Source organism: Atractosteus spatula, chromosome 3 (genome assembly GCF_055471065.1).
Source record: "Atractosteus spatula isolate fAtrSpa1 chromosome 3, fAtrSpa1.hap1, whole genome shotgun sequence".
Taxonomy (NCBI): domain Eukaryota; kingdom Metazoa; phylum Chordata; class Actinopteri; order Semionotiformes; family Lepisosteidae; genus Atractosteus; species Atractosteus spatula.
The window spans coordinates 2,088,778-2,107,068 of record NC_142708.1 but is presented as its reverse complement, the minus strand read 5'-3'; the positions used below and the strand labels follow the sequence as shown (position 1 = coordinate 2,107,068).

General features: G+C 44.5%; 1 protein-coding gene across 3 annotated transcripts in view; it reads right to left on the bottom strand.

Moving 5' to 3' along the window:
• mctp1a (multiple C2 domains, transmembrane 1a) overlaps window positions 1–18,291 on the bottom strand; it is a 215,668-nt gene that overhangs the window by 75,185 nt on the left and 122,192 nt on the right. For 2 of the 3 annotated variants that reach the window (XM_088910243.1, XM_088910245.1), the window contains 5 exons: window positions 7,072–7,174; window positions 5,332–5,434; window positions 4,882–4,983; window positions 4,362–4,436; window positions 1,906–2,025 (listed from right to left, as the gene is read on the bottom strand). In XM_088910243.1, coding sequence (XP_088766369.1) covers window positions 1,906–2,025; window positions 4,362–4,436; window positions 4,882–4,983; window positions 5,332–5,434; window positions 7,072–7,174 — 503 coding nt within the window. The remainder of the gene's footprint in view (window positions 1–1,905; window positions 2,026–4,361; window positions 4,437–4,881; window positions 4,984–5,331; window positions 5,435–7,071; window positions 7,175–18,291) is intronic. The other variant, XM_088910244.1, reaches the window with a different exon arrangement.

Here is an 18,291-nt window from a genome sequence, read left to right as displayed (position 1 = left end):
CCCCAGCTGAAACAAACCCAGCAGACACATGTTTACTCGGGGTCTGACTGAGAACACTGCTCTAGAACTCAGACCTTTATCATGGGTATCATGGTTTGACATAGACCCCAGAGTTATGGCAGTTATCTGTAAAAAATCTTAATTTTTTCATTGGAGTACAATAAAAAACTACACCTTGAACATGGAAACACACGAAGCGATAGAAGACTGGACTGGTTTCGGACGCTCACCAGACTAAGTAGGATCGCCAGAAATTCTGTTCCCTCAACCCCGGTAGCATCAGCTGGTCAAAACCTGCAATTTGTAATTTTGTAATTGTAAGACCATCTTCCTTATTCAACAGAGTCAATCATACACTCTTTGCAAGCAGTTTGATTTATTCCAGACATGATTTAGAGAACATGATGTCATACCATAGAGAGTCAACTATCCCAACAGACACCCAAACTTAGTCTATAAGCAGCAACAAGCAGCAGAGTGTAGCTCTTTAAACTCTGTTGTCAATTAATGTGCTGTTGCTGATTTGGGACTTTTTCTGGTTTTTGGTTTATAGCACAAATCAATAAAACCGATCCTTCTGAGATGCTAGAGTCATTTCTCTGTTACAGGCAGTAGGTAAGGGTTAATCGGTCCTGATCCTGGAGAGCTGAAGTCCTATAAGGTTTTAGAGTTACAGTAACCCGCAATCATCAGTGTACGCTGTCATTTAACAGAAGTCCAGGAGAAGGTCAAATCATAATGCTGCACTTCTGCTCTCCTACATATAAAAACTCACTTTGCTGGCTGCCCACAACTCTGCACTCTAGCCCCCCTCCTTCCCTCCCATCTTCACCCTTGCAGCTGCCTCCCTGCTTCATTCCTCATGTGTGAGAAAATGTCATTTCTCCTCACCCAGGCGAGTTAATGTCAAAGGATTGAGTACGTTATCCCATCAGATTTGTCAGCTCATTTTCTCGTTATCATTGGAATGTGACTACTGAAATGTTAGCATGAACGACCCGGTTTTTGATCCAATTGCAAGTTGAGAGTTCAGGGGTTTCATGTTCTCTAGTGCTGGACGGAGTTCTCCTCACTCACTCCTCTGAGTGCTGGGATTGTGGTATCAGTGTTCCTCAGTTCTTTCTGGGCCTTACAAGCACAACCTGTCTTTCTTCCCTTAGAAAGCCTTACATTACGGACCTTTTTCAACCCAGGCTTGAGAATCTCTCCACTGCCCGCCTGCACCTCTGCCACGTCCCTTCACTCCCTGGTCACAATACGCAGCTCCTTGATCAAACGCCGCTGTCATTCCAACACAAGCGACTCGCTCGTCTGCATGTGACCTGGAGCCAGAGTGTCTTCTGCTACATTCAAATCCTCTGCTGTACAGCTGTCAGTACCCCTGACAAATAGTTCCCATTATCATGCTACCACACTTTTATTCTAAAAATATAACGTATGAGATAACGTGAGAACTGCAATCCTTTGGGTAACCATCTATTTTCACTTTCAGATTCTCTGTTAAAGAGCTAATGGACAGACCTAGAAATATATATATAATAAGCTGTGCTATTCAGGGACTGAAAGATATAGTCATACCAGACCAGAAAACACCGGACCGATGTTTAAAAGCTCACATACTGTATGCTATTTAATGTTTGCTTTATCGAAACCGGTATGCCGTTACTTTGACTTTCTGAAACACATTCTTGTCTCTTATTCAGTTCAGGATTGCTTTACGGAGCCCAGTGACCGGTAGGCTGTGCATTCGGGGTTTCAATGATTATGAACTCTGGGTGATGACAAGCGCTGCTCCACTGGAAGGCAGAGGTTCGGCTCGAGAGGAAACCAGCAATAAGGAGGGGTGGGGGTGAAGTGTTAATTCATTAGATAATTAGTTAACTGGACTGCAGACTGCAGGCCTACCAGAAAAGCAGCGAGGCTCCTCTGCGGCGACTCCCACTCGAAGCAGCTGTTGACGTAGCAGCCGGCGCTCAGGAGAGCCACAACGCAGCGCTTCGCACGGTTGAAGTTACGGAGCAGCAGCTGCAAAGACACGAGGCGTCGGGGGGTTAGAGGAGCCAGCCAGCCTGAGCTCCTGACCGGAGTACGGCCGCAAGCTGCTGACCGCGACACGGCCCCGAGCTGCTGACCAGAGTACGGCCGCGAGCTCCTGATCGGAGTACGTCCGCAAGCTGCTGACTGGAGTACGGCCGCGAGCTCCTGGCAGCAACTCGGCCGCGAACTGCTGACCGGGGCAAGGAGATCCTCCCAGCAGCCTGACGCCTTCAGAGAAACGCTCTCCTCCGAGAGGCCCAGCTGGGGAAGAGCTCCAGAGGCCCGGGCAGTATGGGCCACAGGAAACTGCTAAACAATTCCCAGACGGATCCGCCAGTGATCTCCAGGTCTGAACCAATCGCATGGTGGTATTTCAGCTCTTGCCCTCCCACACTCCAACAGAGACAGGCCCGTCCGTCTGCTCTCGGGAGCACAGGCAAGCTGGCAGGACACAGTTGGGCGAAACTGAGTCCTTGGAGCTGGGATTCAGGAAGGCAGTGCAGGTCTTCCGAAACAATCCTATTCTCCTTTGACAAAATAGATGTGGATAACTTACCACGGTAGAATACGTTTTCCGAAAAAGGACCCTCACGCATGACTAACCTTTTTAAGACTAGGCAACTAGAATTTATGTTGTCACAACGCAGCTGAGGAACTCGTTCAGTTCAAGCTCAGGCATGACTCACTTCATCTTGACATCAAGATGAATTTCAGAGGCATGGGCCTTAAAATGCAGGGTGGAAAAATTTGTAACTGCAAGTATGAAATACTCCAGTTGAATTTTCTCCCCATTTAGCACAATTGGGTACTTTGTTGCAAATCGCTTTTGTGTGCAGTTCCTGTCCTCTTAGTGCAGATTAAAAAGAAGGCTTGATTGATTTTACAGCATAACTAAAAAAGTTGTTTTATACTATTAGCACTTTCTCTGCTGTAATTGGGATACACTGAGAATCTTTACAAGAGGGCAGGAAGGTGAGAGAAAGACCATGCACCCAAGAAACCTAGCAGTATGCCCTCGTTTTAACTAATTTGACCGATTAACTAATAGTCGGGAAGAGGTGTACGTTATTGCCAACTGTACATAAAAGCACGTTAAGGCACGACTGACGCTTTTTCACATCAAAAACACACCATTACAGTATATGAGAATATAAATATATATGTATATATAGACATACTATATACTATATACAGTATATGCTTTCTGGATTTGACTTTTTTTAACAATTGCAATCAATACATTTCATGACATTTGCTCCTGTGCCCTTTTATCATAAATATACAAGCTCTTTCTTTCATGTGTCTAAAACTTTATATATAACATTTCTGAAAGCATGATTAACCCAAACAATACACATCGTAAACAACTGACCTACCCCTACAGGGCACCATCAATATTTTAAACCTACTGTATGACGAATCTCATTTTCACTGTGTTTTAATCTGTGCATCTCTTAGTTCTTGAGAGGAAAGTCAGGTATTTCTGCTTTTTCAGACAAAAATACTCTTTAGCAGACTTTGTCCAAGAAATCTGATGTCTGCGAAAATGAAGTCCGTTAAACTGAGGGTTTACTGTGATAGTGAATCCCTGCCTTGTCCCTAGACCACCACTGAAATCAGACACAAGGGGCTTTGAGCTGCACTTTGTAACACATGTTGTAATACTTGGAAGGAAAGTTTCTTTGGTTTACTACAGAGGAATTACAGAGGAAAACAACAGTGCTGAGACATGGCAGTGTAAGACATAATAAACCTTAAAACGTTGTTTTTTGTAGGACTTGAAAAAATGAGTGCTTAAGAAACTAAAGAGCACAAAATAAATTTGCAAGCAGTCCCTCCTACAATCTCACAGAATTTGCGACATTGTTATTCTAGCATTAGAAATCACCATTTTTGTTACCAAAGCACAAAAACAAATGCAGACTCACACACACAATATTGCAAGAGTCTGCGCAGGGCCCAGCAGCCCCTCACAAAGAGCTGCAGAATACGGCTGTTTTTGTCCAAACAACGTTTTTGTGTCTCATTTGGACCACCTCTTCAATCCAGCTCTTTGTTGCTGGAGCGCATTCACTCCGGCGACAATGAACTGGGGCTTCGGCAGCCTCGCTGAAAACCAGTAGGCCGGCCTCTCTACTGACAAGGCCATACTGGTGACAGCTTGACGTTTCTATTCACCCCCCACAAAAAAACATTCACAGAGCGCTGCGCTCTCGCTGATGTCCCATGCCGCCCATCGCTTTGGGGCTTGATGTCTGTCACAAAAAATAAAGGGTTTGGGCCTTCATCCTACTGGTATTAAAGGACAATTAGTATAATAATACCTGTTTGGAGACTCTTGGCTCCTCCTCAATATACTTCTGTTCTATCGGTATTAAAGTTCTCAGACCAGCTTTTACCTGTAGGGATAAACACACGAAGAGAAGTCAACACCGCGCTCGATGGGCTAAGGATCCGCAAAACATATCTGCCGTGCCGATTTCGACAGGAAGGGTGTCGGCAGAGAAAGAGTGATCTCTCACGGGGTTAATCTACGCATGTCATTATCAAAACCCGCATACGAATAAAACTAGCAAGTGTTTAATTAGCAGATGAATGAGCTGCCGTAGACACAGACACACACTGCGGCACACACACAGGATCTGTCAGAGCCGGGCTCAGGACAGGGTGCTCAGCGCTCGCTCTTTCTCACAGCGTTTAAAAAGGGCCTGCAGAGCTGCAGGCATGACATGAGTCCCCTATAAATCGCAAATAAAGGCATTAGGGAGACGCTGGTCTTCAGTAATTAAAAAAACAAGACAGAAAAAAAAAGTGTGTGTGGGGGAGCCCGGGAAAAAGACTTACAGCATTGAAAATCACATCTATTTCCAGAAAGATGACCCCCTTTGTTGGCCCTGTCAGCTGCTTGTTTTTCAAGACGTAGGCTTTCCGTTCGCCGTTTTGAATCTGCGGGAGAAGGACATGACAGCCGTCTGTCTCGTACTCCCAACTGAATACACTCCCTCCGCGACCTCTGACCCCCAGCTGCTGAAACTGACAGAGAACCCAAAACAACTGTGGCAACTCTGACAAGTACCTGTTCATTACCAGGAGCAAGTCTGTCAAAGAGAAATTAACTATCCAGGGGAATCAGCATCGCTGGGTACATTAAGTGCTTCTTCTGTATTTTTTTCTTTGTGTTATGATTACAAATCTCGGTTGAAAAATGACAGACAAAGCAAGGATTTTTTTTTTTCCCCGAAAGGGACATTTAAAAAAAAAGACAAAGAACTGCGCCATCCGCACAAGACTTACAGATAACAACGGGATGGCAATCTTGCCCAGAAAGTCAGCACTTCGATCTCTGTCTTCATCATAAACTGTCACTTCAAGGACCGAGTGGATGTCTTTAATGTTGCTGTTGAGTGAAGAATAACAAGTTGCAGAGTCATCTGCTTGGTGTCTTTGAAGCAACAATAGGAAGGATTCATTGCACAAAAATTTGGAGAGCTGTTTCTGCACTTAAACAATTTTAAAACAGTGAAACATTTCAGAACCATTCCAGTAATCTCTAAAAGAGGATGGCAAATTGTGTTGAGGCATTTAACAGGTACGAGAAGGCCTTTATTACAAGACCATGCACAAAAATAAACTCTTTTATCTGCAGATACTCAGATGCAGCTTAATTGTACATGGTTTAAACCAGAAATAAACAAGTAAAAACTCTCATGCCATTTAAACTGCGTTCTGAAACATGAAACAACACGAGCAGACGCAGCACTGATGCTTAATAATGGGGAACAGGATTTAAGCAAGAGCATTTTTTTTATTTATTTAGCTCTCAGTTAAAAGGAGCAGAAAAAAATGGATATGAAATTAGATACAAATAGAAAAAAACAATCTGTGTTATTTTTAAACTTATTATTTTTAATACTTTTAAGCATTCCAGGCATTAATGGTATGAAAAATACTAAAATCTTTTCTCTGCAATAATAAATCTTGTATTACTCTCCATAGTGCATAATTTAATCTAAAAAACCACTAAGAATTTAAAAACATTGACAGAGACAATTCTAATAATAAAGTAAGTTGTTAAGACTCAATTTGCTAAATAAGATTTAACAACAGTAATTAGAATTCCATGAAAAAATAGGTCACAAAATAAACACAAACATTGCAATTAAAAAAATCTATTTTTATATTTCCCCTGAATTCTAAAGAAACTTGTTTGAATAAAAAAATCCACTTTCATTAATTGTAAGTGATCAAGATTAATATATTGATTCTGTTTGTAATTAACCTTTAATTGAATAATTTTTAAACAAAATTGCAAAAAAAAACAAACTGATAGTTGAGTGGAGACAGACTACAAGCCTGTAACCACAAGTTAACAGATAAGCTATAATAACAAATTAATAAAAAAATATCAAGGAATAAGAAGCATTTTATGTATTAATTCAGTCACAGTTCTATTCACAATCCAATGGTTTTGTAGAAAATGTCATAAAAAATTGCAGGGAAGCCAAGGTAATCTGAATATAATCTATTCACAATACATCATAAACTGTCTTCTAAAGAATACATATAAAATTAATGAACAAATCAGAACTCGTCATTGATAATTACACACATCCTTACAATTATATTTCTAAAATCTTAATTCATCTCTACACCTTGTCTTTGGGAACTTTCGTTTTAGCCCAGAAATCTTTAAAGTCACCTTTAATTCTTCATATTCCTGTCCTCAGAGCCAACGCGTGGAGAGGTTTTTTTGACGAAGAGATCAATAAAGTATTAGAATTCTCTCCGTACTTTAGCTAACCATAAATGTCAAAGTATTTCAGAAAATAGGAATGATATTATTTGAGTATTCAAAATATGAACCAATTAATTAAAAAAGCAAAGCTGCTGATTTGCATGAGCTTAAAATTCAAGGGGCCTTGGCTTATGTATATTAAGACCTTTCGGTATGTTTAAATTGCATAGGAGCACATCACAGGAACAAGGTAGTGTCTGGACAGAAGCATCTACAGTTTGTAGCATGGCTGCTCTTACAAAGTAAAAACCTTGTTCCACTCCGGGTTCAGGTTCTTGTAGACCGTGTGAGTCTGCAGCCTGTCGTTACTGAGCTCCACCACACAGAATGGGTCGCTTTTGCCTACAAGGGGAAACAGAGCAAAAGATAAAAGAGATGCATTAACTTTATCACAGAGTTTGCTTATTTACTCCCGCATTAATCCAGTGACCAGAAACAGGGAGACGCGAATGACGTTTCGCAGATAAACCGGCTGGGGAGTGCTGGAAGGAAGATAGCTACAACCTTCCCGATCTCTGACAAGACCATGGGTTAAGCCGGGATCTATTTTCACATTACAATATCATCGCCCAGAAACACGTGCTGTATCTCCTGTACTGTATGTACACAGTCACAAGAAGATAAAGTCTTCAGCTGCATAGCCCACAGCGCTACTCAGTGAAAATGCCATCTGTCCTTGGTGGAGTCATGCAGATTTTACTGTCAGAATTCTTAAGTGGACAACATTAAACAAGTAAAACAGGCGAAAGGATAAACCCTGGATGTTAGGTTTTTAATTTTGGTTGTTTTAAGTAAGGGACATAAGGCTGTTAGGGACTGATAGGCCCACACAGACATTCTGCTAGTCAGTGCAAAATCCAATCTAAAAAATGCACAAGTGTCGTCACTGAAAGACTTTGCATTGCCATGGCTGTGCTGTTGAGCTAAAATGCGAACTTTGCTGAACAACTATTTCAGTACTGCGCATCATTTAAGGAGAGGATAGCATATAGACACCTGACTCCTGGCTCTTACTAGGTATTCCTTGACTCTCATTAACTTATATCGATGACTGCGCTCACATGCCTTCTGCTCAGGAAAGCTCTGAAATTTTTCATAGTCATATTTTTCAACATCCCTGTGCTGAATATCAGAATATTATCAGAACAGCTAGGCAGGTAAGATTTCTGTTAATGAATCCAACAGAGAAAGAATGGGGTTGAACCCTTCATCGATATTTGGGTCAGAACAAAGGCTCCTCAAAAAGAAACAAAATGTGTACTGTAGATGCTTTTAAAAATAAAAATTTTAGTTTAGTAAAAATACAAATATGAAATATGAAAAAACAAGAAGAAGCAAGAAAGCAAGAAAACTAATTGCAAAATTCTCTCAATGCAAGCTACATAACCACTGCTAGCGAAGCATCCTACTGCATATGCACAGCAGTCAGTTTAGAGCTGGGGTTAAGGAAAATGTAAAAAAACCAGCAGATCAAAAAACTGCAGCTAATGTAAAAATATTTTTTTTCTTTTTGAAATTTATGTAAAAAGTTTAGTTGTTAAAGGCTTTACGTGCATCATAAAAAAAACGTGATGATCAAAATTATCAAAAACAAAATAACTTTCACATAAGACTTGATCAAACACATTTTAAGTCTGTTGTAAATCCCAAAAAATACAAAGCACGGGAAAGCAATTTAAATCTTAGACCACAGGGTGTGTTTATGAATGCACACTGTGTGAGCAACATAATATATTCTTATTGATTCCTATGAGTTTATCCAAATGTTATGGCACAATTGGGCAATTCATTGAATATACTAAATAAATGCCACTGCAATCAATATAAAGCCACTGCTGTCTAGAAGGCACATTCACCAAACTAACATATCGATCCATAAGTACGCGAGAGGTTAATGTGCATATTAACTTAAACAATACACAATGATCAGGGAGCCATGGTGCATAAACTATGTTTTGATAACCATGCCTTACATCTTGAAAATGAAAGCATCATAATCCATATCTGTATATATATAGACATAATCAGATTGCTGTTGCATTAAACCAATATCACAAAGGACACATATTCAGCAATTTTACATTAAAAGAACATTTAAAAAGCCTTCAGTCATGCAGCAGAAACATATTTTTTAAATGTTGCAAATAATGTTTAATGGAAATTGTAAAAATCAAATTTTGATATGCAAGGACAGTTATAACTATTGAATATCCAAAGAAAGTAAGGAATTATTTGTATTCAATTTGTAAATACTGCATTGAATCTTAGTATATCAATAATATATCTTCTACAAATACAAAATCTACATTGTGTTTCATAGTTAAATCCTGCATAGCTCACCTTGTTTGGCTGTTGTGCTTTTTTTACTCCTTTTTACAACTAGATTGTCTAGAAAATGTCACCAAAGGCATAAACACTCTTAAATGTGTTTTGCTCTTGTTTAAAGCTTCAACATCTTCTTTTTCTCTTTAAACAAAAAGAATGAGAAAATACAGAGGCTCTAGCGCAGAGGTCACAGCCTTTCTGAACAGTTACATTATTTTTGAACGTATTCCTTATTTAAAAATTACACATTCAACTGCCTTAAGTTAAATGCATGACACAGACAAAGCATTTTCCTTAAAAGACTGTAATGTAAATATTGTACTGGACATACTGTATATGATCTGCCACATACTGTACAGTACAGTGTACAACATTCTGTGGTACATCCATCATCTTTGTGACATTTTACGATTCTTACAATAAGCTGCTAACCTTTTCACATTTACCATATCCTTGTTATTAAAGGATAATAAAGCAGATACCTTCTCATTAAAGCAGGTTCTGGCCAATATAAGTCACGTGAAACATCTGTTGCAGTGTGTATTGTACAGTAGCTAGCTAGCCTAGCACACCTCGAATCACCAGAAGAATGACTTAGTGGTCGTTAGCATGTTTGGCAATACCCAAGACTCGCCAGCAGACCCTTCTATTTTACACAGCATTATCTCATAGTAATACAGGGCATGATAGTATGGGTTATCAAATTAAATTCTCTCATCCAAGGATTAAGCCATTACTGTAAAATTAGTTTTTTTGGACATTGGCAATCCAGAGAGAATTTCAGGCACTACAACAAACTTTATTAGAGAGACAATGGACCGTATTCACAAAGAAGTGTTAGCATTCTTCTCTAGCACACTGCAGGTGTCAGTGAGATATAGCCCTTTAATGAGCACGGCACTGCTGGGGGCTGGAGATTGTTCTTGCGGATTTCAAAGTAAACAAATGCTTTACCAAACCACGTCCAGGGAGGGCTCTCTCAGAGATTGTAAAAGACAATGAAAAAGCCTACAGGAACTACTGATCACCTCAGCCTGTCCTAATTGTTCATTTGATGCCCTGTGCAAGACTGCTTCTTCACCAGCGTTAATCCGCCTGCCTCTACTGCAATTTTACAGTAACTTCGCTTGCTTCCAGTCACATCTCTCTTGTCCTCTGTACCAGCTCTCCATGCAACACTTTTAAAAACACTCTTAGCTGCCCTGTAGAAGGGACTCTACAGTGTCTTAAACAACCCCCAACACAAAAGAACGGAATAATAACTCCTGCAGGCCTGGCAGCAATGGGTAGTGTTTACTCCCCGCCACGGTTTTAAAGGCTAAATTTAATTTTCGGGCTCGTCTAACTTACCGGCGCAATTTCCAAGATAAGAATCTGAACGAATCTTTGCTGGGAGGTAAAGACACAAGAAATGCCTGCACCTTTCTATTTCCGTTTACTTAGTATTTGTTTAGCAGATATTTATCATGAGCGCTGCACAACACACTGCTGGTGCTCCAGATAAATGCCTCAATTAATTGTGCTTGGGGGAGAGCCCTCTATGCAGTGAATCGGGGCTGTGAGCTCTTTATTAAAGGCACTGTTCTGTAGCCCATAACCTTGTTCCTTGACACCTCTCTAGTTTCCAATTTAAGCAAGTTCCCGTGATGCGGGCTCTAAAGGGCTTTGTCTCCATGTCATTGTTCGGAGAGCCCAGGCGCTGCAGAAGTGTGAAATCAGAGCTCATGAGCTGAACGGTTCCCCAGGGAACACTGGACCGCGCGGAAGGTCAAAGTCACGGGCTGGACCATCTGAAAGTGTCTGATCACTGGCCTGTGACACAGCAGGGGAGGCTTTCCATTGAACACGTCTTAATTAAAGCCCGCAGACAGCCCGGCAGACGGCTCGGCGAGCGCGGGAGCTGTCAGAACTCTGCCCTGGAACTCTTCTGTCGTGCTCAAGACGGCTCGCTGGCGATTTTTTTTGGAGCAAAGGCTGGTAAACAAAGCGAACAGGCAAAGGTGCATCATTCATAGTTCACTCATTATCGCTGGTAAATTCTCACCCCTTGCCGCCCTTGTTTTGTTTCTCTAAGGGTCACCACAGAAAATACCAGATAAATGGGTCCAGATCGATTCTCACTCTCCAAGGTAGTGTTTAAAAGAGCTATCATAACTGTATTCAAAACCAAATCTCCCCCATACTGCAGTTAAACGCGTCTTATATAGAGAGAAACTGAGTACAGTCTAGCTCGTATGTGGCTATTTTAGTTTTAAAAGTGGATTAGATGTGTTTAGCAGCAATGTTCCAGCATTGTTTAAACATCTCGGACGCTGGCCAGTCGCAGGGTGATTCACTTTCAACACAAAAGCTAATGCTGACACCTAAAAAAATTATCAGGAGCAAAGTTGAACTGAAGACAACTGAGAGACCAGGAGTGCTGCAATCACATCTCTCTGTGATTATAGTCATTATATCTCATACCAGGTCACATCACACTGCTACAACGCACACACCCTGTGGAATCTCATTTATACTGTATATTACAAGTTGAAACAAAGGGATTTAATGACTTGTCGGTCTTACAAGACTGTTTCACAAAAATTATCTGAAAAGCGAACTGCTCCCAGATAATTACAAACATACATTCTGCCCGTGGTGCCTGCAAGCCCTGCACACTCATACACTGGCGATTGTGTTCCCATCCTTGTGAGCAATTCTCATCGGCTCTCGTTCCGGTTTTGCTGACGAGAATGTGCTCCATCCAGACAAAATGCAGTGCAGGGAGGGCACAGACACAAATATTTTCTATCACTTTACGATTTAACAGAAGACTCTGTTTGCTTTTTTAAAAGAAAGATGAGGATGTGGACACTTGCTCACCTCATCCATTTGTCCAGAGTTGCTGTGTTTGTGGGGACATTTTCTCAAGTTTTTTTCTCTCAGTGATAGTAACGTACACCCACACACCAACACCTACGCACACCGACACACATCCACACACACCCTCACCTGCTGACACACCCACACCAACACCCCTTACCCACACATGCACCCACCAACACACACCCTGACCCACCCACAACCTCCTCCTCACACCCACACACCACCACTCCACCTACTGTACATCCACACACACACCCACACACTTCCACTCACACACCCTTACCAACCCACACACACATCCTGACCCACCCACACACACCCACACTTCCACACCAACATCCCATTGCCCACCCACACCCACACACATACAGACAGATACCCACCCACACCCACACACATACAGACAGATACCCACCCACACCCACACACATACAGACAGATACCCACACACACCCACACACATACAGACAGATACCCACCCACACCCACACACATACAGACAGATACCCACCCACACCCACACACATACAGACAGATACCCACACACACCCACACACATACAGACAGATACCCACCCACACCCACACACATACAGACAGATACCCACCCACACCCACACACATACAGACAGATACCCACACACACCCACACACATACAGACAGATACCCACCCACACCCACACACATACAGACAGATACCCACACACACCCACACACACAGACAGATACCCACCCACACCCACACACACAGACAGATACCCACACACACACATACAGACAGATACCCACACACACCCAGACAGATACCCACCCACACCCACACACACAGACAGATACCCACACACACACATACAGACAGATACCCACACACACCCAGACAGATACCCACCCACACCCACACACACAGACAGATACCCACACACACACATACAGACAGATACCCACACACACCCACACACATACAGACAGATACCCACACACCCACACACATACAGACAGATACCCACCCACACCCACACACATACAGACAGATACCCACACACACCCACACACATACAGACAGATACCCACCCACACCCACACACATACAGACAGATACCCACACACACCCACACACACACAGACAGATACCCACACACACCCACACACACAGACAGATACCCACACACACACATACAGACAGATACCCACACACACCCACACACATACAGACAGATACCCACCCACACCCACACACACACATACAGACAGATACCCACACCCACACACACACATACAGACAGATACCCACCCACACCCACACACATACAGACAGATACCCACACACATACAGACAGATACCCACACACACCCACACACATACAGACAGATACCCACACACATACAGACAGATACCCACACACACACAGACAGATACCCACACACACCCACACACACAGACAGATACCCATACACACCCACACACACACAGACAGATACCCACACACACCCACACACACAGACAGATACCCACACACACACATACAGACAGATACCCACACACACCCACACACATACAGACAGATACCCACCCACACCCACACACACACATACAGACAGATACCCACACCCACACACACACATACAGACAGATACCCACCCACACCCACACACACACATACAGACAGATACCCACACCCACACACACACATACAGACAGATACCCACCCACACCCACACACATACAGACAGATACCCACCCACACCCACACACATACAGACAGATACCCACACACATACAGACAGATACCCACACACACCCACACACATACAGACAGATACCCACACACACCCACACACATACAGACAGATACCCACACACACACAGACAGATACCCACACACACCCACACACACAGACAGATACCCACACACACCCACACACATACAGACAGATACCCACCCACACACACACATACAGACAGATACCCACACCCACACACACACATACAGACAGATACCCACCCACACCCACACACATACAGACAGATACCCACACACATACAGACAGATACCCACACACATACAGACAGATACCCACACACACACACACAGACAGATACCCACACACACCCACACACATACAGACAGATACCCACCCACACCCACACACACACATACAGACAGATACCCACACCCACACACACACATACAGACAGATACCCACCCACACCCACACACATACAGACAGATACCCACCCACACCCACACACATACAGACAGATACCCACACACATACAGACAGATACCCACACACACCCACACACATACAGACAGATACCCACACACACCCACACACATACAGACAGATACCCACACACACCCACACACACACAGACAGATACCCACCCACACCCACACACATACAGACAGATACCCACCCACACCCACACACATACAGACAGATACCCACACACACCCACACACATACAGACAGATACCCACCCACACCCACACACATACAGACAGATACCCACCCACACCCACACACATACAGACAGATACCCACACACACCCACACACATACAGACAGATACCCACCCACACCCACACACATACAGACAGATACCCACCCACACCCACACACATACAGACAGATACCCACCCACACCCACACACATACAGACAGATACCCACCCACACCCACACACATACAGACAGATACCCACACACACCCACACACACACAGACAGATACCCACCCACACCCACACACATACAGACAGATACCCACACACACCCACACACACAGACAGATACCCACCCATACCCACACACACAGACAGATACCCACACACCCACACACATACAGACAGATACCCACACACACCCACACACATACAGACAGATACCCACCCACACCCACACACATACAGACAGATACCCACCCACACCCACACACATACAGACAGATACCCACACACACCCACACACATACAGACAGATACCCACACACCCACACACATACAGACAGATACCCACCCACACCCACACACATACAGACAGATACCCACACACACCCACACACACACAGACAGATACCCACCCACACCCACACACACAGACAGATACCCACACACACACATACAGACAGATACCCACACACACCCAGACAGATACCCACCCACACCCACACACACAGACAGATACCCACACACACACATACAGACAGATACCCACACACACCCAGACAGATACCCACCCACACCCACACACACAGACAGATACCCACACACACACATACAGACAGATACCCACACACACCCACACACATACAGACAGATACCCACACACCCACACACATACAGACAGATACCCACCCACACCCACACACATACAGACAGATACCCACACACACCCACACACATACAGACAGATACCCACCCACACCCACACACATACAGACAGATACCCACACACACCCACACACACACAGACAGATACCCACACACACCCACACACACAGACAGATACCCACACACACACATACAGACAGATACCCACACACACCCACACACATACAGACAGATACCCACCCACACCCACACACACACATACAGACAGATACCCACACCCACACACACACATACAGACAGATACCCACCCACACCCACACACATACAGACAGATACCCACACACATACAGACAGATACCCACACACACCCACACACATACAGACAGATACCCACACACATACAGACAGATACCCACACACACACAGACAGATACCCACACACACCCACACACACAGACAGATACCCACACACACCCACACACACACAGACAGATACCCACACACACCCACACACACAGACAGATACCCACACACACACATACAGACAGATACCCACACACACCCACACACATACAGACAGATACCCACCCACACCCACACACACACATACAGACAGATACCCACACCCACACACACACATACAGACAGATACCCACCCACACCCACACACACACATACAGACAGATACCCACCCACACCCACACACATACAGACAGATACCCACCCACACCCACACACATACAGACAGATACCCACACACATACAGACAGATACCCACACACACCCACACACACACAGACAGATACCCACACACACCCACACACATACAGACAGATACCCACCCACACCCACACACATACAGACAGATACCCACACACACCCACACACATACAGACAGATACCCACACACACCCACACACATACAGACAGATACCCACCCACACCCACACACATACAGACAGATACCCACACACACCCACACACATACAGACAGATACCCACCCACACCCACACACATACAGACAGATACCCACACACATACAGACAGATACCCACACACACCCACACACATACAGACAGATACCCACCCACACCCACACACACACAGACAGATACCCACCCACACCCACACACATACAGACAGATACCCACCCACACCCACACACACACAGACAGATACCCACACACATACAGACAGATACCCACACACCCACACACATACAGACAGATACCCACACACACCCACACACATACAGACAGATACCCACCCACACCCACACACATACAGACAGATACCCACACACACACACACATACAGACAGATACCCACACACCCACACACATACAGACAGATACCCACACACACCCACACACATACAGACAGATACCCACCCACACCCACACACATACAGACAGATACCCACACATACCCACACACATACAGACAGATACCCACCCACACCCACACACATACAGACAGATACCCACCCACACCCACACACATACAGACAGATACCCACACACACCCACACACACACAGACAGATACCCACCCACACCCACACACATACAGACAGATACCCACCCACACCCACACACATACAGACAGATACCCACACACACCCACACACATACAGACAGATACCCACACACATACAGACAGATACCCACACACCCACACACATACAGACAGATACCCACACACACCCACACACATACAGACAGATACCCACCCACACCCACACACATACAGACAGATACCCACACACACACACACATACAGACAGATACCCACACACCCACACACATACAGACAGATACCCACACACACCCACACACATACAGACAGATACCCACCCACACCCACACACATACAGACAGATACCCACACATACCCACACACATACAGACAGATACCCACCCACACCCACACACATACAGACAGATACCCACCCACACCCACACACATACAGACAGATACCCACACACACCCACACACACACAGACAGATACCCACCCACACCCACACACATACAGACAGATACCCACCCACACCCACACACATACAGACAGATACCCACACACACCCACACACATACAGACAGATACCCACACACCCACACACATACAGACAGATACCCACACACACCCACACACATACAGACAGATACCCACCCACACCCACACACATACAGACAGATACCCACACACACCCACACACATACAGACAGATACCCACCCACACCCACACACATACAGACAGATACCCACCCACACCCACACACATACAGACAGATACCCACACACACCCACACACATACAGACAGATACCCACCCACACCCACACACATACAGACAGATACCCACCCACACCCACACACATACAGACAGATACCCACACACACCCACACACATACAGACAGATACCCACACACACCCACACACACACAGACAGATACCCACCCACACCCACACACATACAGACAGATACCCACACACACCCACACACATACAGACAGATACCCACCCACACCCACACACATACAGACAGATACCCACCCACACCCACACACATACAGACAGATACCCACACACACCCACACACACACAGACAGATACCCACCCACACCCACACACATACAGACAGATACCCACACACACCCACACACACAGACAGATACCCACCCATACCCACACACACAGACAGATACCCACACACCCACACACATACAGACAGATACCCACACACACCCACACACATACAGACAGATACCCACCCACACCCACACACATACAGACAGATACCCACACACACCCACACACATACAGACAGATACCCACCCACACCCACACACATACAGACAGATACCCACCCACACCCACACACATACAGACAGATACCCACCCACACCCACACACACAGACAGATACCCACAC